Below are 20,836 nucleotides of genomic sequence, written 5' to 3'. Positions count from 1 at the left end.
TATTATTCCACAACCTCCTAAAATGCTGTTGGATTAAGTTCCAATCAAGTTCTGGCTCCCTGCACTTTCAATCTACCCGCCATCCTCTTCTGCCACTGGCTGGGAAAGCACTCTGCTTTAGGGGAGCATTTAAGCAGATCAGGCTTACCTTTCATAACCATGGGAGTGAGAGAATTGTCACAAGCCTGGGGACTCTGCCTCCCACAGAGGTTACTTGTGTTGAGCGCCATGTGTAGTCACTCACCTTGTTTTTACCAGTTAGAATGTGCTAGAAACTACAGCAGTTTTAGTATATGTGTGGACAGGAACTGAGTCTTATGCAATGAAATTCTTTTTCCTAGGCCTTGTTAGTAGAGAATGATGTTGCATGAAGTTTTGGATTAGCCTTTCTGGAAGATAGTAGATCTGACACTGCCCAACTCTTTAGAAGGATGGTGGGGTGGTGATGAGTGAGTGGATTGGAAAGAACATACAAACCATTAGAGATTACAAATCCAAGATTGCTTTTGAACTTGGAGGCTTTCTTCTTTCACTCATTCATCAAATGTTTCTTGAATGGCTACTGTGGGGTCCGGCACTATGTGAAATGCTGGCACTTAACAACAAAAACAACAACAGGATTTTCTCTGGTGAAGTATCTGTTCAAATTATTCTGACTTTTTTTTTTTTTTAACCTTGGATTGTAGTACTTTTCTTCTTATTAAAACTTAAGAGTTCTCTTTGTATTCTGGATACAGTTCTTTTCCCAGATAGGTACTTTGCAAATATTTCCCACTCCCCAATCTGTGAATTGTCTTGGCAGTTTCTTTGAAAGACCAGAAAATGTAAAGTTCCCGTTGAAGACTGCTTTTAAAAATCAGTTTCCACAGAATGTGCTCAGAATTTATAGATCTCAAATTATGAGCCACCACTTTTTTTTTCTTTTAACTTTTTATTGTGAATTGAGTGAAGAAGTTTACAGAGCAGATCATCAGTTTTACATTCAACAAATTATGTACTTAGCTTTATTTTGCAATCCCCTCCATGTACCAACAGTTAACAACATTTACCTCTGTTAATTTTTTCTTTTGTATTCCTCCCTGTGTTTCCCGTTACCGTCTTTCTTGTGCTACTCCCTCTTGTTGTATATTGCTTGCCCTGTCATCCATGTTATCATGTGTTTTTTTACCCTCTAGCCTATGAATAATTTTCCCTCCCCTGCTGTAACCATCATAGAATGTTTATTTTATCAATAAAACTTTTTTTTTAACTATATTTTGTCTTTTTACAACATTGGTCTATATAATATTTGTCCGTTTGTGATTGACTCATTTCACGAAGTATAATAATGTCCTCCAGGTTCAGCCTTGTTGTGAGGTGTTTCACAGACTCATCATTATGCTTCAGTGTTTTGTGGTCGTCCCTTGAGTGTATGGACCAGAGTTTGTTTAGCTACTCTTCTGTTGATGGATATTTAGGCTGTCTTCATCTTTTTGATATGTCTCTTGTAGACAGCATTGTGAAGGATCTTGTTTTCTTATTCATTCTGCTCTGTATGTCTTCCCTCTCATTCTTCAGCTAAACACACTCATGAAAGTTTATAAGCCAGCCACTTCATGCCTTTGTAGCCCACCTCCCCTTTTTTGATAGTCAGTGTCTAAATTTCTCATCCCTTTCAACTCAGTACACTGAGGAAACAAGGTTGTTCTTTGAGATGAAGAATACTTCCATTCCAGTCAGAAATTTGAGTCACTCCATTTGTAGACAAAAGTCTAGTTCATCAAATTTGTAGCCATTTGTACTTGTTCTCAATATTAAACATCTTTATCATCATTGGTTTGAATATCTTTGTTGGTTTGAGTTTTGGTCAACTAACCATCCCAGCTAGGTCAAATGGGTACTCACTGCAAGTTTGGGAGTTCATGCACACCTCCCTGATCTTCAGACCAGCTGGCCACTTCATTTTCAGCCCTAGTCCCCAGGAGCTCAGTCAGCCATTACCTAATTTTGAGCTCCTCTTTTTATTTGGTAGAAATTTTATCTTCTGAGTTACACCAAAAACGAAGTTGTATTTTATTCTAAATGACTCCACATAAACAAATGAACATGTGTATGTGACAATAGTCAGCAACGCCTCACTGGGGTAGCAAGGCTGGCGAACTCCTTATCCAAGGGACTTCCACACACTGCATTCATTGTGTGGTGCAATGCAAATTTGTATTGGAACAGAATCACAAATCACTGCATTTCTACTGGAATGTAAGCTCCTTGAGGTCAGGGACTTTTTCTGTTATGTCGTCAACCCTAGAACAGGGCTTGTTGTTGTTAGGTTATCATTGAATCGCTTCTAACTCATAGTGACCTTAAGTTTGACAGAATAAAACATTGCCCAGTCCTGCACCATCCTTATAATTGTTGTTACACTTGAACTCATTGCCGCTGTCACTGGGCCAATCCATCTTGTTGGGGGTCTTCACCTTTTTTACTGACCCTCTACTTTACCAAGCAGAAAGTCCTTCTCCAGGGACAAGTCCCTCCTGATAATATGTCTGAAGTATGAGATACAAAGTCTGGCCATACTGTTTTGTTTTTTTTTTCCCCTGGCCTAAGCAATTGGTGAATTGTGACACCTTTTATTTATGTATGTATATATGTGTATATATAAGTTTTTGTTGTGAATTGAGTGATAGTTTACATGGGAGAGCATCAGCTTTGTATTCATTCTATTGTATTTCATTTCATTGCAATGATTTCAATCTCCTCCATGCATTATAATTCAACAGCTTTTGCTTCCAATCCCTCTGTTTTTGTTTTTGTTTTTTAGATGTACACCGAAGCACTCAGGACTATATAACCATTCAAACAACCAAAGGGTTTACCCTGCACGCCAGCCCCCCAGCCTCCAGCACATAGTCCCTCTCCCTCCTTGAGTCTAGAGTCCCCAGCCACTCTGTATCTCCCCGTCATCGTCTCTGCCTCCATCTCTTTTAAGGAGCATTCTGGCTGTACTTCTTCCAATACAGATTTGTTTGTTCTTTTGGCAGTCCATGGTACTTTTAATATTCGTCTCCAACACCATAACTCAAATATATCGATTCTTCTCTGGTCTTCCGTAGTCATTGTCCAACTTGCACATGCATATGCAGCTATTGAAAATACTTTGACTTGGATCAGGCACACTTTAGTTTTCAAACTGACATCTTTGCTCTTGAACACTTTAAAGAGGTCTTGTGCAGCAGATTTGCTTAATGCAATGTGTTGTTTGATTTCTTAACTGTTGCTTCCATGATTGTTAATAGTGGATCCAAGTAAAATGATGTCTTTAACAGCTTCAGTCTTTTCTCCATATATCATGATGTGATTTATTGGTCCAGTGGTAAGGATTTCTGTTTTCTTTACATTGAGGTGCAACCCATACTGAAGGCTGTTGCCTTTGCTCTTCATCAGTAAGTGTTTTAAGTCCTCTTAGCTGTCAGCAAGCAAGGTTGTATCATCTGCATATTACAAATTGTTAATGAGTCTTCCTCCTATTCTTCATGTAATCCAGCTTCTTGGATTAATTGCTCAACATATAGATTGAAGACATATGGTGAAAGAATATAACCCTAGCACACACCTTTCCTGATTTTAAACCATTCAGTGTCCCCTTATTCTGTTCTAACAACAGACTATTGGTCTATGTACAGATTTCTCATGAGCACAAACAAATGTTCTGGAATATCCATTCTTTGCAATGTTATCCATAGCTTGGCATGATCCCCACAGTTGAAAGTCTTTGCATAGTCCATAAGGCACAGGCAAACATCTTTCTGGTATTCTCTGCTTTCAGCCAAGATCATCTGATGTCAGCAATGATATCTCTCATTCCACGTCCTTCTCTGAATCTATCTTGAACCTCTGGCAGTTCCCTGTCAATGTGCTGTTGCAGCTGTTTTTGCATTATCTTTAGCAAAAATTTACTTGCGTGTGATATTAATGATATGGTCCAATAATTTTTGCATTCCTTTGCGTCATCGGTCTTTGGAAGGGGCACAAATATGGATCTCTTCCACTCAGTTTCCCAGGTAGCTGTCTCCAGATTTCTTGGCTTATATGAATGAGTGCTTCTGCTTCCAATACTGCATCATTTTGTTGGAAGATTTCAGTTTGTATCCATCAATTCCTGGATCCTTGTTCTTGTCAGTGCCTTCAGTGCACCTTGGACTTCTTCCTTCAGTACCATTGACTCTTGATCACATGGTACCTGTTGAAATGACTGAGCATCAACCACTTCTTTTTGGTACAGTGACTTTGTCTTCCTTCCATCTTCTTTGATGCTTCTTGCAACATTCAATATTTTGTCCATAGAATCCTTCATTATTGCAAGTCGAAGCTTGAGTTGTTTCTTCATTTCTTTCAGCTTGCGAAATGCAGAGTGTGCTCTTCCCTTTTACTTTTCTAACTCCAGGTCTTTGCACATTTCATCATAATACTTGACTTTGTGTTCTCAAACTGCCTTTAAAATTTTGTGTTCAGCTCTCTTACCTCCTCCTTTCTTCCACTTGCTTAAGCATCTCTGCTGGAGAGCAAGTTTCAGAGTCTCTTCTGATACCCATTTTGGTCTTTTCCATCTTTCCTGTCTTCTTAATGACCTTAATGACCTATGATGTTCTTGATGTCATCTTACAACTCTTCTGGTCTTAGGTCTTTTGTGTCCAGTGCATCAAATCTCTTCTTGAGATGATGTCTTAATTCAAGTTGAATATGTTCAAGGTCATATTTTGGCTCTTGTGGAATTGTTTTATTTTTCTTCAGCTTTTTCCTGAACTTGCATATGAGCACTTGATGAATTATTCCATAATCTGCCTCTGGCCTTGTTTTGGCTGATGATATGGAGCTTTTCACCATCTCTTTCCACAGATGTGGAAAGAATCAATTTGATTTCTTTGTATATACCAGCAAGTGAGGTATAGTTGTTGTTTATGTTGTTTTAAAAAGGTATTTGCTATGAAGAAGTCATTGGTCTTGCAAAATTCTATCATGTGATCTTCAGTATCATTTCTATCACCAAGGCCATGTTTTCCATCTACTGATCCTTCATCTTTGTTTTCAACCTTTGCATTCTAAGCACCAGTATTTATCAATACATCTTGATTGCATGTGTGATAGATTTCAGATTGAAAAAGTTGGTAGAATTCTTCAATTTCATCATCAGTGGCTTTAGTTGTTGGTGTGTAAATTTTTTATAATAGTGGTATTAACTGGTCTTCCTTGTGGTGGTGGTGGTGGTTATGTGCTGTGGAGTCAGTTCCAACTCATAGTGACCCTATATAGGGTTTCCTAGGCTATAAATCTTTATAGGAGCAGAAAGCCTCATCTTTCTTCCGTGGAACTGCTAGTAGTTTTGAACTGCTGACCTTGAGGTTAGTAGCCCAACTCGTAACCACTATGCTACCAGAGCTCCTTCGTCTTCTTTATAGGTGTACGGATATTATCCTATCACCGACAGCATTGTACTTCAAATAGGTCTTGAAACGTTCTTTGTGATGATGTATTCACATTTTCTCTTTAATTTGTCATTCCAGGCATGGTAAAAGAAGTAATTGTCAGATTCAAAATGGCCAACAACAGTCCATTTTAGCTCACAGATTCCTAGGATATCGATATTTATGTGTTCCATTACGTCTTTGACAGCTTCCAGTTTTCCTCAGTTCATACTTTATGTATTCCATGTTCTGATTAATAATGGAAGTTTACACCTGTGTCTCCTCATTTTGTGTTGTACCCCATCAGCAAATGAAGGTGCTGAAAGATTTACTCCGTTTGTGTCATCACGGTCAACACTACTTTGAGGAGGCAGCTAGCTCTTCCCCAATAATACTTTGAGTTCCTTATCTTCAAACACTCTATCTGATACTATTCTGGTCCTGTTCATACTGTTCTTATCTTCTGGTGCTATATGAGATAGCGTTCCACTGCTAATCCTAAGGTTTTCAGTGGCTGAACATTGAATAGTAGTTTATCTCTCCTTCTTTATTGTCTTTCTTAAGACTCGAAGCTCAGCTGAAACCTGTCCACCATGGGTGACACTGCTGGTATTTAAAATACCTGTGGCATAGCCTATAGTATTGCAGGTCACCATAGTATAACAAGCTGACAGACTAGTGGAGGCAGAAAAGGATTTGTTTTTGTTCTCGCTGTTGTTAAGTGCCATTGAGTCAGTTCCGACTCGTCGCAGTCTTGTATAGGGTTTCCAAAGAGGGGCTGGTGTATTTGAACTGCCAACTTTACAGTTCAAACCGTTTGTCCTACAGTGCCACACAAGAATAGGGCTAGCATTCAGAAAATGACTGCTGACAGAAATTCTTAGTAGGCCTTCATGAAGGATGGGAAGCATGCTCTGGCAGTCAGGGTGCAGCTGAGAAGGTCAGAGTTTTGAATGCCAAGGGACAGCCAACAGTCTGTCTCTAGGGACCTCATCGGCATCAGAACTGCTTTCAGGGCCCTGCTCTTGTCTGCCTATCCTGAGGGAGCCCTTAATCTCTGAGGAAGTACCCATTCTCTGAGTTAAAATTCTGTAGCGACGTCCCCTGGTGGCGCAGTGATTAGACACTGGGCTGCGCCCCACAAAGTCGGTAATTGGAACCAGCAGCTTCTCCTCTGGAGACAGATACGGCAGTCAGTCTGCTCTGGTAAAATCCCCCTAGGGTAGTTTTGCTCTGCTTATGGGATCACTGTGAGTCAGAAACCATTCAACAGCAACGGATTTGGATTTGGGGGAGTTTCGTTGTTGTTGTTGTTATGTGCTGTGGAGTGGTAGGTACCTAGAAACCATTTGTGGCGTTTGGCCTGATTGGCATTATCATTCCGTCCTCTTCGGACTGCTCCAAAGGCCATGCTCACCCTCACCCTCAATCAGTGGTAGGCTCAGGCCAAGGTTGAAATCATTGGCAGAGCTGAAGCCAGGCTGTTCATGGTGGAGCCCAGCTCATCCCCACGCTATTACCCCACATTTGTCCTGCTACTATTCTGGTCTATGGTGTGCGGTTTCAGCATGTGGGCCAGCTTTTAATCACGATGCTCCATCATTTAAGGGTTCAGTGATTCCTCCAAGAGCAAAAACTGATGAAGAGGTTTTCCTCAAATGTTGAGGCATTCTCTTGATTTAAAGTTAATACTGGAGTTTAAAACAACAACAACAACACACACACACAAAAAAACCCCTCCAAACCCCCTGGAAACTCCAGATTTCGGGCAAGGGAAGAATCTGGGGAAAGGGTACATGTGGGGGTGTGGCTTGGGGGTGGCATTTGGCCACAGGCAGGGAGGCAGCATTTCATACAAAGTGCTCCCAGCTGCCCCTGCTTTGCAGGCTAATCCCGGCACCGCTCCAGCCTGTCATTCAGGGTGAGCTGCTCTCATTAGTGGTTAAACGTTTCTGAAAGTATTCCTTCTCAACTGGGATGCAGGCCCTTTTGGGGAAGGGAGGCAGGAGCCACGGAGCCAGAAGAGTTGTCATGCCCAGCTGCTCTGCAGAGGGACAAGGAGCCCGGGTGACTGGAAGTAATTATGGACTTGTCAGAGCCCATGCTTGTGACAGGATTGATATTGCATTTTCTGTGCTGCCCACGTGGCCTGATGGGGTACAGCCCTCTGCTGCGGCCTGACTGCACCACACCAGAGACTCTTTTTGTCCTTTTAAGGGGATTCTTGGCTGAAATAAACCTTCTTGTAACCACTTTTATCTCTCTCGAGCACTCTGCCCTCAACACATAGACCATCTTTCCCTTTGGAACAGGTTTGTGCTTGTTCTGCTTTCGATGAGGAGTTGTGGTAAAGTGCTTAATACTAACATTTCTTCCCATGAAGTGGGGACTTTGAAATATTTTTCTTTGACTGAGGTGTGGCTGACAGCGTTGATTTATGAAATTAGTTCAGGGAAAAAGTAAAATGGAAAAAGAGAGTGCAGATTAAATCTTTATTTCCATAGTTCAGCTGTCCCCTCTATCCGCCTTCGTCTGCCACGCAGTCTGTAAGTATGAAGTATGCCACGGTCCTCTCCTGCTTCTTTTTCAGTCTTGGTTCATAAAACACCGGTTTTAATTTCTTTGTAAAGGAGTAGTGTATGTTTTTATTTTCCTAACTCAAAAGCATACAAGCTCAAGGTAGAACAGTGAGAAAAGTCTAGCCAGGCACAAAAGTAAAAAGTTAAAGGTTTTCATATTCTTATCCAACTGCTGTGGAGTCGTTTCTAGCTCCTAGTGAGTTGAGTAGAACACACGTGTCGCATAGGGTTTCTGAGATTCAGTGTTTACAGAGGCAGACCGCTTCATCTTCTTCCCCCCGCAGCGAGCAGCTAATAGGTTTGAAACACCAGACTTTGAGTTAGTGGCCTGACGGTTAACCCACAGTTCCGTCAAGTCTCCATATTTTCATTATCTAAAGATAACCCCTGTTAATAACATTTTGGTTTATGCCCACTTTCCAGAAAAATCTGTTTCTTGCACTAGAGAAGGAAGGTGGTGGAGGCAGTTCCTGTTCGTCTAGGAAGCGCCTTACTTCTACTGTAGGCTTTTCCCAACATTCGGGCCAAGAGTCTCACTCACAGGGATGTTCTTGTGAATGTAGACCCTCTTTATGGAAGAACATGCTACTATTGGTCTTCATGCCTCCGTTGGCCGCGTGATGGTGGAAGAACAGCCTGGGAGTCAGTCATTGTCGGTCTAGGCTTCTTTCCTTCATTCCCCAGCCGGAGAGCTTGGGCCTTTGAAGTCAGACTGCCTGGATTGGAATCTCTACTTCATCGCTTGCTTTCTGTAGGCCTTCTCTGTGTCTGTTTTCTCATTTGGAAAAAGGGGCTGATTATGGTAAGCTAAGGAGCCCTGGTGGTGCTACAGATAAGTGCTTGACCAAAAGGAGAAGAGCCCTGACAATTTGCTTCTGTAAAGATCGCATCCTAGAAGGCCTTCTGGTGACTTGGGGGTGCTGTGAATTGGAACTGACTCAACAGCACCCAAGAACAGCAGTATTGACCCCCCTCTCGGCCTGCCATATCCAATGAGATAATGTACAAGGGGGCTTCTCCTTTTTTGGTTTTGGCTTTTGGAAAAATTCCATTAGTTTTTCACTCAACTTTTTTCCATGAACTTTTTGAAGCCTTATTTGTAAAGTACATAACACAGTGCCTGGAATGTAAATTACAGCTCAATGAAAATTATTTACTTCCATGTTGTTAGATGCCGTTGAATTGATTTTCTACTTATAGTGCCCCCATGTACAGAATCGAACTGCCCCATAGGGTGTTCTTGGCTGTAATCTTTATGGGAGCAGATCTCTATCCCATGGAGCCACTGGTAGCACTTGAACCGTCAACCTTTTGGTTAGCAGTCTAGAGCCTAACTGTTGAACCACTTGTATATTTCCTTTGTCATTATTATTATTATTATTTTCATGTTTTATTGTGAATTATGTGATAGTTTACATGGGAGAACATTAACTTTACATTCATCCTATTGTATATCATTTCATTGCCATGGTTACAGTCCCCTCCATGCATCATCAACCAACCAAAGGGTATACATTACAAGCCTGCCCCCGGTCATCAGCACACAGCCCCTTGCCCTCTCTGTGTCTAAAGTCCCCAGCTGCTCCATCTCTCCATGTCATCTCTGCCTCCATCTCAGGCATCACTGCTTCTCTGGGTAGGGTCCTGCTCTCCGCTCTTCTCCCTTGATGGTCCCAGGGACCTCCGCTCCTAGACTGTAAAGTTAATCACTCGCCTCCTTGCTACAAAACGTCTACCTTTACATTTCCAACCCTCGCAATCAGTCCTGATAACAATTATTCACTATTGTATCACAAGACCTTTGTCATTATTATTATTTTAATTGTTGTTGTTATGCTCACTGCCCTATCTCATATGTATAATTTTTTCTCTGGGCCTCTGTTTCTTTACTTGGAGACGGATACACTTCCCTTCAGTGGATCATATTGAAGTCATCTCACTGTTGAAAAGTAGCAAAGAGAAAGGAGTAGAATCATCTTCTTTGAGGAAACAGATGAGCTGAAGAGCAGCAAGGGTTACACATCTTTAGTGAGTGAATGTTGGCAAGCCACAAAAGGCTCTTGAGAATGCTTACTGCCTGTTGCCTTGTGTTCTCTCAAGCTCCCACTGTTTTCTTTGTGTGGTAGATCCATTTATGCATTGTTCTTCATTTACTTGGATGGACTGTTAAGTCTGCTCTAGTCATCCTTTCTAGATAAAACACGTTAACATACACAGTGACTTAAGTTGTTTAATACCTTTGACTTCTGTTCTCAAGGGAAGTGCTTTACTAGTTGTAGAGAAAATTGATTTGGATAGTTTTGGACTCTTTTTGCCCAGTGGAAGAAATATTTCATCTGTAGCCTGTCCAATGATTCTTGTTTATTTCTGACATCTTAGCCCAGTAAAAATAATGTGATCATTACATGATATTTTGCCAATATTTTAGATGTAGGAGAAATTCATTCTGGATTTGTTTACTTCAGGTGGAAAAATTTACAAAAACGTTGCCTTCTGTGCTTTTTCCAGAAAGGGACCTTACCTGAATCTCTTGGTTTGGAGCCAGGTTCTGTTGAATCAGAGACTATTAATAGGTCTTGTTTTCAATAAATAGTGCACGAGAGAATATAGTGACTTAGGTAGAATACTCTTCTTTTCCCCAGTGACTTATGTCTGTCTGCTCTATACTTTGAACCCATAGGACGCACAGACATTCAGGTGGTTCAGCCAGAACAACCACAGGATCCAGTGAGCAGAGCCCCTGTACTAGGAACCGGCACCGCCAGCCCGTCAAGAACCCCAGCCACAGTGGCTTGCCCAATGGCACAGGTGAGTGACAACACAGAGTGCCAGCCTGAACTAAAGCTCTGACTGTGAACCTCTTGTAACGTGGAGTTGGAGCTTTGTTGCCAGTGAGAGAACATGAGTCTGACTATGTCAGAATATAGGGCAGGTGAGGGAACACTCCACTATGAAAATGAGTTGGAATCCAACAATTTTCCAGTTTGACCCAGTTATGTTTTGTTTAAATCTCTGGCTTATTCTGTATGACCAAGGCTATTCTTCATGTTACTTCAAGTAGCTTTATGTTACTTCAGTTGTCATATCTTATCAACATTGGATTTCATTCAGGGAGAGTATCTTACTCATATATGACACATTTTCTGCCTCCTTAATTTATGGAAAACATCAGTCTTGGAAAAGAAAACCATGTTATTGCTAAGAGCAGAGTTAAAAACACGGTGGCGCTCTTGGCTGGGTTGGGGTCTGACCGCCAGACCAGCAGTAGTGGTTGTACTGTGGCTGTTCTCAAGAGGGTCTCACATGAGAGTCAACAGTTAGCTCTGCTTACCCCTAACTGGGAAAGGAAAGACCTGCCTCAAAACATGGCTGTTTTTCTACACTTTCCCTCTGTCTCGTTAGAATAATGTTGAATTTGAAAGAAGGAAAGAAAGAAAGAAAAGAATAAAAACATTCGTGTTTCTGACCTTGAAGTGAGTACTGGTCATTTGGTAATTTATCTTCATTTGGGACAGTCAGGAGAGGACCAAGATGTTTTAACAGGTTGTAGATGGTACGGACAGACATTTAAATGCAATCAACATTGAAATAATTGTGTAGATACGTGTGAGCACAGGTTTGGCCTGGAGGAGGAGGAATCTGGCACAGCAGTGACACCGCTACTGACCCGTGACAGAGTCACTGAATAGACGAGCTGGCTTTGAGTGTCTCTATAAAAACTGGCATTTCTATAGCAGCACTGTATGGAGGCTTTAGAACCCCTTGGTAGCTTATTTAAAAGTCATGACTGGATCATTCTAAAGCCTGCCGTAGACTGTGGCATGCAGTGTCCTGCAAGGCTCACGGTGAGAATCACAGCCTGACTTTCTTCGTAGAGTTTGGGGTCTGCCTGAGGAATTGATGAGCTGGAGGTGAGGAGTAGTAGAAGGTGCTGTCTTATCCCACATGGAACTAACTCCGGTACCAGCCACTGTGTGAAGATTTTCTTGCTAGAGCTAGTCATCGCTTGTCTGGGGCTTCCCATCTGTGTGAAGGAGACAGCAAAGCGACCGCTGTGGAGATTGTTATAGAGAATTGTATGCAGCTCTGTGAACACCAGTAAACAGACTTCTCGTAGAAAAATAAGTCTTGTGGGAAAAGGCCAACATGTGCAAATTGGAAAGGGAAAACGAGCTTTTTGGAACCAGTTGTTTCCTGGCTGCCATGGCTGAGTGACCTACCACTTTATTCTTCCTGAAGCCAACATTACTGCGATATTGGGTTTTCTTATAAAAGCTATAGGTAAATTGACTTTCTATGGTGATGGTCTTGAAGTCACTCTTCGTAGGCATTTGATCAGATCTGTTTCCCCTGCATTTATTTTTAGGTACCTTTGTATAATGTGGTTGTCTCCAGTAACAGTGTGGTCTAGCAGATAGGGCAGGTGCCATGCATGTCTTCAGAAAGCCAGGTGTCTCTAATCTCAGACTGCCTTGGAAATGTTTTATGGCGGTGTATCTGGATGCCCAAATGGCTTATGAAACCCACCTGTGAAGGGCAGGAGTTGTATTTTAGAGTGGTTGTATTTTTGTTTGTTAGTATACTAATACCTTGGCCTCCAGCTCTCCCCTCTCTGCTGTGATGATAGTTTATCTTGACTTCACAGACAGCCTGGACATCATAGCTTCTTTTATGTCTTCCCAAAGGGTACAGAAAGACCTCACCTTCACTTTGGGGAGCAGGCAGAAGCCCAGGTCTAGAAGGGCATCTGAGGCTGTGGATGTAAACAGTTTCACCCCCAGTATTCTGCTCCTAGAACTGTGAGGCCCAGTGCCAAGGTGGTGGTGGTAGTGATCCGTGCCTCCAGGAAATGTTTTCACAGAGCTACAAGATTTATTTAGCTAGCCTTTTTGGCCATGCTCTGCAGTTAAATTTGAAAAAGACATTTGGAGGAAAATGGCACCAAGTTCCAGGTGTTTTTTTTTTCATGTTGTCACAAAGTACCCATTTTCATAAAATGAAAGTGAATGGCAGCCTGTCTGTATAAATACTATATTCCTAAGTCTTAGAAGTGGCAGAATAGCGAAATAGACTCATGGTGTAGCACTAAATTGGGCCTTGTGTGGAATGATTTACTTTCTAATTTTTTTTTTTAATTGAAAATGTTAACCCATAATATTGCATCTCTGATTCCTTTCTTAAATATTATTTCCTTGCACTTAAGTGGGGATCTGACTGCACTCAGATCCTGACTCCCCACTTAACTAGTTTAGACCCTGCCCAAGTGACTTTCTGAGCCTTAGTTTTCTCACTTGTAAAATTAAGGCATGAGTATATATCTCATAGGATTATAACGGGAATAAGTTATAGAAACATGCAGAATGTTTGGCATAATATCAGTTGAAGTCAACTTATTATTATGAATAATTTCATAGTCATAATTGTATGGTATTATGTATTTTTTTCTTATACACATTTCCATGTATTTATGTACTCTTCATGTTTCTCCTTTTTTTGTGGTCCCATACTGTTTCTGGTGTGGCATTGTAGGACAGAATTGGATTGCTAACTGGAAAGTTGTTGTTTCAAACTCACCAGTTAGTCCTCGGTTGTTGCTATGAGTGGTTACCGACTTGATGGTACTTAACACCACCACCAATACGATTTCTTAGTTATTGTACCATAACCCTTTAACCATTCCTCAATTCTTGTGCATTTCCCATTTATATGTTAAAAAAATCCTACAGCAAGCACCTTTGCATATAGCTTTGTTTCTCCTTAGGATGAGTAAGTTAAAGAGTAATATTTGTTTAAAGATGAGATTTAATGTGTATTATCAGTTTGCTTTCCAAATGAATCAGTGTAACATACATCCTAAAGCAAGCAGTGGAAACTTTTCACAAACTGGTCCATGAGGCTCATTTTCCCCTACAGCCTGTGAAAAATTGCTTTATCATTTTTGCTAACAGGTATTCAGTGCCATCTCAGCACTTAAGTCCATTTCTTCAATTTCTAGCTGCTTGTCTTGTGAGACTCTTTTTTGTAGTGTTTGTTTGTCCTTTAGAGATTTAGAAGTTTATTTTATTGATTTATAAAAGCTGATATATTTTAGGTAAACTTTTTATCTGCTGTATTTATGATGTAACGTTTCTGGCTGTATCATTGTTTTGCATTTCATCTTATTTTCTAAGGCTTTTGTGAGGAAAAAAAAAGGGAGGGGTGTTAAAAAATTTAAAAATAATTATGCCAGAACTTAAAGAAATGTGTTAGTCTACCTTTTGGCTTTAAAAATGTATTCTTGTTTTCTGTAGATGGGATACATTAGTCTGTTTTCTCCTACTGTTTTTTGCATGATGTGATTAAAGAAAAGACAAAACTAAGCATTTCTACTGGAATATTTCTCTTTCCCTCTGTCTCTCTCTCACACACGTACACACACACACACTGAGTGCTGAACCTGAATGGGTTCTCCTCTTTATCAGGAAGATGAGGCTTTCTACTCCCGTAAGGATTTACACCCTCGGAAACCCTGTACAGGGTCGCTATGGGTCGGAACCGACTCGACGGCACTTAACAACAACAACAACAACAACAACATCATCTCAGAAGCGTTAGTTTCTTTTCTCACTGTGATTTTACTTAGTATGTATCACATGTCCCATTCTTATATGTAGTGAGAATTTCTTTCAGAATTCTTTACTCATTCCATTTGTTTGTTTCTGATTTTGTGCCAGTCTGCTTTTTATTGTTGGCACATTAGATGATGTTTTCTGTCTGTGTGAAAGCTCTACTCCTGTGTTACCATAATACTTCTCCATAATGCTCTTTTGGTAGCTTATACATTTTCTAAACCAATTTCAGACTTTAATTCTTAGAAGCGTGGTAGAATGTAAATGGGAATTGCATTCATCTAATTGTATAAATCAAAGGACATATTGAATTGGGCAGTCTGCTGTAAAAGACTTCTTTAAAGTGTTAAAAAGCAAAAATGTCAGTTTAAGTAGTAAGATGCTCCTGACTCAGATCCTGGTATTTTCAGTTGCCTTGTAAGCATGCATGCAAAAGCTGGATGATGAATAAGGACGACTGAAGAAGATTTAATGGTTTTGAGTTATGATGTTGGGGAAGAATATTAAAAGTGCCATGGATTGCCAGAAGAACGAACAAATCTTCTTTGGAAGAAGTATCACCAGGTTCTCTCTAGAAGCCAGGATGGGGAGACTGTCTCATGTGCTTTGGACATGTTAACAGGAGGGCTCGGTCCCTGGAGAAGGGTCTGCAAAAGAGAAGAAGACTCTGGTTCTGTAGATTAAACTACAACGTAGGCAGTACAAGCCCACCAGCCACTCTGTGGGATAAAGGTGAAGTTTCTGCTCCCACAAAGATTTATAGGCTTGAAAACCCTACACAGGGTGGATGAGTGAGAACCAACTCGCTGGTATTTACCAACAACAGCTCACTGAGATGGATTAGCACACTGACTGCAGCAGTGTTGCTCTGGAACTGCTGAGTGGGAATTGATTCGAGGGCACCTAACCACAAAATATATTGGTGGGCGGGAAAAGTTTGACTTCCTATCTTGTCATATTTGTTGTTGTTAAGTGCCACTGAGTCAGTTTTGACTCTTAGCAACCCTATATAGGGTTTCTGGGAGTGGTTAGTGAGTTTGAACTGCAGACCTTGTGGTTAGCAGTCCAGCGTTTATCCTACAGCGCCACATCAGGGCTAGCTTTTTTCCCTTTGGACTTTCCTTTATTCCCACGTAATTTAATTATATATATATATACACTCCATTGTGGCACTGTAGGATAAACACTAGACTGCTTACTGCAAGATTGGGAGTTCAAACCCACCAGTTTCTCCTCGGGAGAAAGATGAGGCTGTCTACTCTGCTAAAGACCCTATGTAAGGTCGATATGAGTCGGAATCAACTCAATGGCAGAGAACTGGGCCATATTAATTATTTTTCTAGTTTGGCTGCTCTTGTGAAGAAGTGACTGGCCCCACTGCATTGAAGTGCAGCTGCTTCGATGACTGACTTCACTGTGGAACATATGTTCCAAGCTGACCTTCACAAAGGCTCTATTGCCTTCTACATGCCCAAGTGTCAAGGCTGAAAAGATCTGTGTGTTCACCGGTAGTCTGCGCTCCACCACACACACCCTAAGGATCTTGGAACACACAGTGAATTGGCACTGTGTCTAGAATTAAGAGGAAGAATTTCCAATTCCTGATCTTTTTTTGGCTGTGACTAGAGTATGTCTTAGTTCTGAATGAATATCTGATTCATAAAGTTAGGATATTTCACCAGCATCACAGAGAGAGCCTTGTAACATACTGCAAATGCAGAAGCCAGAGGGCATTCAACTGCTGTTTTACCTATTTACCCTCTCCTCTTGGTACCTGGCTCACTTCCTCTTCTTCCTATCCTCACTTCCATCCATAACACGCAGAGAATTGTCTTTACCGTTTAGTGTTCTGTTCTGCCCTATAGGATTTGAGTACCATTTCTGTTTTGTGTTCACTATATTGAGTGTCTCTCAGTTTTGCACTCAACCAATCATTTTGTTTCATTGCAATGATTACAATCCCCTCCATGCACCGATGCATTGTTGGTCAACAGTATTTGCCTCTATTCCCTGATTTTTTCTTTTTTTGACATACACAAAACCACTCAGGAATGTATAATCGTTAAAACAACCAAAGGGCACATTTGACAAGCCAACCTCCTGGCCGCCAGCACTCAGCCTTTCTCTTTCCATAGCCTAGAGTCCTAGAAGAATTGACTCATTTGAGTGACAGTGTTGGAGGAGAATACTGAAAGTGCCATGGGCTGCCAAAAGAACCAATAGATCACTTGGAAAAAGTACAGCCAGAGTTCTCCTTAGAGACCAAGATGGCCAGACTTTGTCTCTCGTACAGACTCAGACATATTGTCAGAAGGGACCATACGCTGGAGAAGGATATCATGTTTGGTAAGTTGGAGGATCAGAGAAAAAGAAGAAGACCCCCAACAAGATGGATTGGCCAACTGGCAGCATCGATGGGCTCAAGTGTGGCAACAGTAGTGAGGTTGGCCCAGGATCGGGCAGTGTTTCGTTCTGCTGTGCATAAGGTCACTATGAGTCAGTACCAACTCGATGACACCTAACAACAACAAAAACAAGAGTCCTCAGCTGCTTTATCTCTCCAGGCCGTCACCTCTGCCTCCATCTCTGGTATCGCTGCTTCTCTGGTTAGGGTCCCATGTTCTGCTCATGCTCTCTTGATGGTCCTAAGGTCCTCTGTTCCTGGAATGTAAAATTAACTACACCCCCCTTTTTATAGCACATCTTCTAACTTTACAACTGTGACAATTACAGTTAATCATGGTAACAGTTACTCATTATGGAATCAAAAGAATCCTATCCCCATCTGCTTTCACAAGACCACTGAGCCTCTCTTAGTGGTATGTCTGTTTTAATGGAATAATAAAAGTCTTCCTTATAGGACACTGGGAGGGTGACTGAGCCAATGAAAGTGAAATTGGCAAAGGCAATGGGGGAAGTCCTGAATTGGGTTTTAGACAAGGAAGAAGACAGTGTTGGAAAAGTAGATACATCCAAATAAAATCAGGAGTTTAGCTGGTAGTAATGTGCTAGCTAGTGTTATTTTTTTTTCACTTTGACAGTATGTTCTTGTTGTGTAGCATGGCAGAAGGAGAAACGGGGTGAAGGGCACGCTGTCTTTGTAACTTTTCTATAAATCCAAAATTATCCCCAAATCAAATATTTAATATATATTTTTTTAAAAGAACCTGCTTTTTAAATAATAGTGTTGTACACGTTTCAGGTAGTTTTATTTCAGATATCATTCTTTTGATCTATTATTAAGTTTATTTAGTAAGTTAGTCTGTACTGAAAAAATATTTATCAAGTGCCATTTTTGCTCAATAATATGGACAACGTAAAGAAGTATGAGTCTCTGCCTTATAATCTGTTTTCAAAAAAGAGGTTGAAAAATATGCTATTTGCCCAGTTTCATGATGTCAGATGTTGTTAGGAGGGACTCCTGGAGAAGAACATAGGGAAAGTGGGGGTCATTGAAAAAGAGGAAGCTCCCCCGCGAGGTGAATTGACAGAGTGGTAGCAGCAGGGGGCTCAAACGGCACAGCCATTGTGAGGATGGTGAGGACCAGACAGTACTGCTTTCTGTTCTGAGGAGGCCTGCTAGGAGCCGGAACCAACTGGACCGCACCTAGCAACAGCAGAAACTCCTGTAATAGGAGAGTTGGTAATAATGGTTCCCAGTGTCTTGTGTTTTTTTTTTTTTTTTTCAACTTTGCTTATGGTGTTTTTTGCTATATAGAAATTTTTCGTTTTAATGTAATTGAACCCATAAATCTTTGATGACTTCTAGAGTTTATGTGGTACTTCAAAAAAATCTTCTTCACTTTGAGATTATGAAATTTTTCTTTAATTCCTCCATTTTCTTTAATCCCCCTAGTTTGGTTTTTTCAGGTAGGGTGATGAAACTTAACAGCAACAGGAGGGTTAAGGAGTTAGGGTTAGGACTATGACTAGGTCTAGGCTAGTCTTCGGACTATGTTTGGTATCAGAGTTTAGTCTTGTTAGTTCTCCTTTGTAGGTAATCCTAGACTGTTCCTAGGATTCCTTCCTTGTCTTAAGTTTGAAAAGTTTGATTATAATATGTTTTAGTGACTATCTTTTGGGGTCTATCCTGTTTGGAGTTTGTTTAACTTCTTAAGTGTCTATCTTCTTGTCTTTCATATTATTAGGGAGATTTGCATCTAAAAACTCTTAGACAGTTTTCTCTATTTTTTTGGTCTCTTCCTGTTCTGGAACTGCAATCACTCGTAAGTTAGTCCTCCTGACTTGCTGTTGTTATTGCTAGGTGTCACTGAGTCAGTTCTGAATCTTAACAACCCTGTGCACAGCAGAACATAACACTGCCCGGGTCTGCACCAGCCTCACAATTGCATAGGTTAAGTTCATCAGCTTGGAGCAGCTCAGTCATCTTGTTGGGGGTCTTCCTCTTTTTCAATGACCCTCCACTTTCCCAAGCATAATGTCCTTCTCCAGGGACTGGTCCCTCTTGATAATATGTCTGAGTAGAGAGATGACATCGTGCCATCCTGGCTTCTAAGGAGCATTCTGGTTATATTTTTTCCAACACAGATTTGTTTGTTCTTCTGGCACTCTATGGTACTTTAAAAATTTTTCTCTAACACCATAATTGAAATGCATTGCTTCTTTTATGGTCTTCCTTATTCATTATCCATCTTTCACATGCATATGAGGCAATTGAAAATACCATGACTTGGGTCAGATGCACCTTAGTTCTCCAATTGATATCTTTGCCCTTGAACAGTTTAAATAGGTCTTTTCAGCCAATGAAAATTTATCTTTTGATTTCTTGACTGCTGCTTCCATGAGTGTTGATTGTGTATCCAAGCACAATTAAGTCTTTAACAACTTCAGTCTTTTTTCCATTTATTATGATGTTATTTACTGATTTAGTTGTGAAGATTTTTATTTTCTTTACATTGAGGTGCAACCCATATCAAAGGCTGCAGTCTTTGATCTTCATCAGTTAATATTTTAAGTCCTCTTCGCTTTTCAGTAAACAAGGTTGTATACTCTGTATAGTGCAGGTTGTTAGTGAGTCTTCTTCCAATTCTGATGCCTCATTAATCTTCATACAATACAGAATTTTGGATTATTTGCTCAAGTGTACAGATTGAATATGTATGATCAAAGTATACAATCCTGGCACACCTTTTCTGATTATAATCTATTCATTATCCCCTTATTCCGTTTGAACATCTTCCTCATGGCCTATATACAGGTGATGTAGAAGCATTGTTAAACGTTCTGGAATACTCATTCTGCGCAATGTGATCCAGAGTTTGTCATGATTTACACAGTCAAAAGCCTTTATGTGTAGTCAGTGAAGCACAAGTAAACATCTTCCTAGTATTCTTTGCTTTCAGCCAAGATCCATCTGAGGTCAGCAGTACTCTCCCTATTTCCATGTCCTCTTCTGAATTCAGCTGGAATTTCTGGCAGTTCCCTGTCAGTGTACTATTAAAACTGTTTTAGAATCATCTTCAGTAAAATTTTACTTACGTGTGATATTAATGAAATTGTTCAGTGAGTTCTGTATTCCATTGGGTCACTGAGCACAGATATGGATAGCTTCCAATCAGTTGGTCAGATAGTAGTCTTCCAAGTTTCTTGGTCTAGATGAGTGAGGCCTTCAGTGCTGCATCAGTTCATTGAAGATCTCGATCAGTATTTTGTCAATTCGTGAAGACTTGTTTTCTCCAGTGTCTTCAGTGCAACTTCATTAAGTATTAGTAGTTCTTGATCATGTACCACCTCTTGAAGGCACATCAGTCATTTCTTTTTCATACAGTGACTGTGTTTTCTTTCCATCTTCTTTTAATTCTTTCTGCATCATTTAATATTTTATCAATAGACTCTTCTTGATAATGTCCCACATAAATCTTAGGCTTTCTTCAGATTTTTTTATTTCTTTTTTCCGATTGTTCCTCTAACAGATGAATATTGAGAGTTTTCTTTTTTTTCCAAGCTCAGTAATTTGGCATTCCATGGATTCAGTCCTACTCCTTTTTCCTTTCACTGTGCCATCTGTTACTGAAACTTTAGTATTAATCTTCTGGCTTTCTAGTTGCTGTTTTTATATGGTTTGCAGTTTTTAATTATCATATTTTCCTGAAATCCTCGGAAGTATTTTTGTGTTCTTGCTTTCCTCGATCTTTCTCTCAATCTATCGAAGGTTCCTAAATATAATTTTTAAAAATCCCTTATC

The 20,836-nt window shown here is 40.5% G+C and overlaps 1 protein-coding gene across 1 annotated transcript in view; it reads left to right on the top strand.

The window, feature by feature from the left end:
• Window positions 1–20,836, top strand: part of WWP2 (WW domain containing E3 ubiquitin protein ligase 2) — a 185,585-nt gene that overhangs the window by 102,279 nt on the left and 62,470 nt on the right. The window contains exon 7 of the mRNA XM_006860202.1: window positions 10,704–10,831. Coding sequence (XP_006860264.1) covers window positions 10,704–10,831 — 128 coding nt within the window. The remainder of the gene's footprint in view (window positions 1–10,703; window positions 10,832–20,836) is intronic.

Source organism: Chrysochloris asiatica, unplaced genomic scaffold, assembly GCF_000296735.1.
Source record: "Chrysochloris asiatica unplaced genomic scaffold, ChrAsi1.0 scaffold00037, whole genome shotgun sequence".
Lineage (NCBI taxonomy): Eukaryota > Metazoa > Chordata > Mammalia > Afrosoricida > Chrysochloridae > Chrysochloris > Chrysochloris asiatica.
Note: the sequence above shows the minus strand (reverse complement) of the source record. Positions and strands in the feature narration are given on the sequence as shown.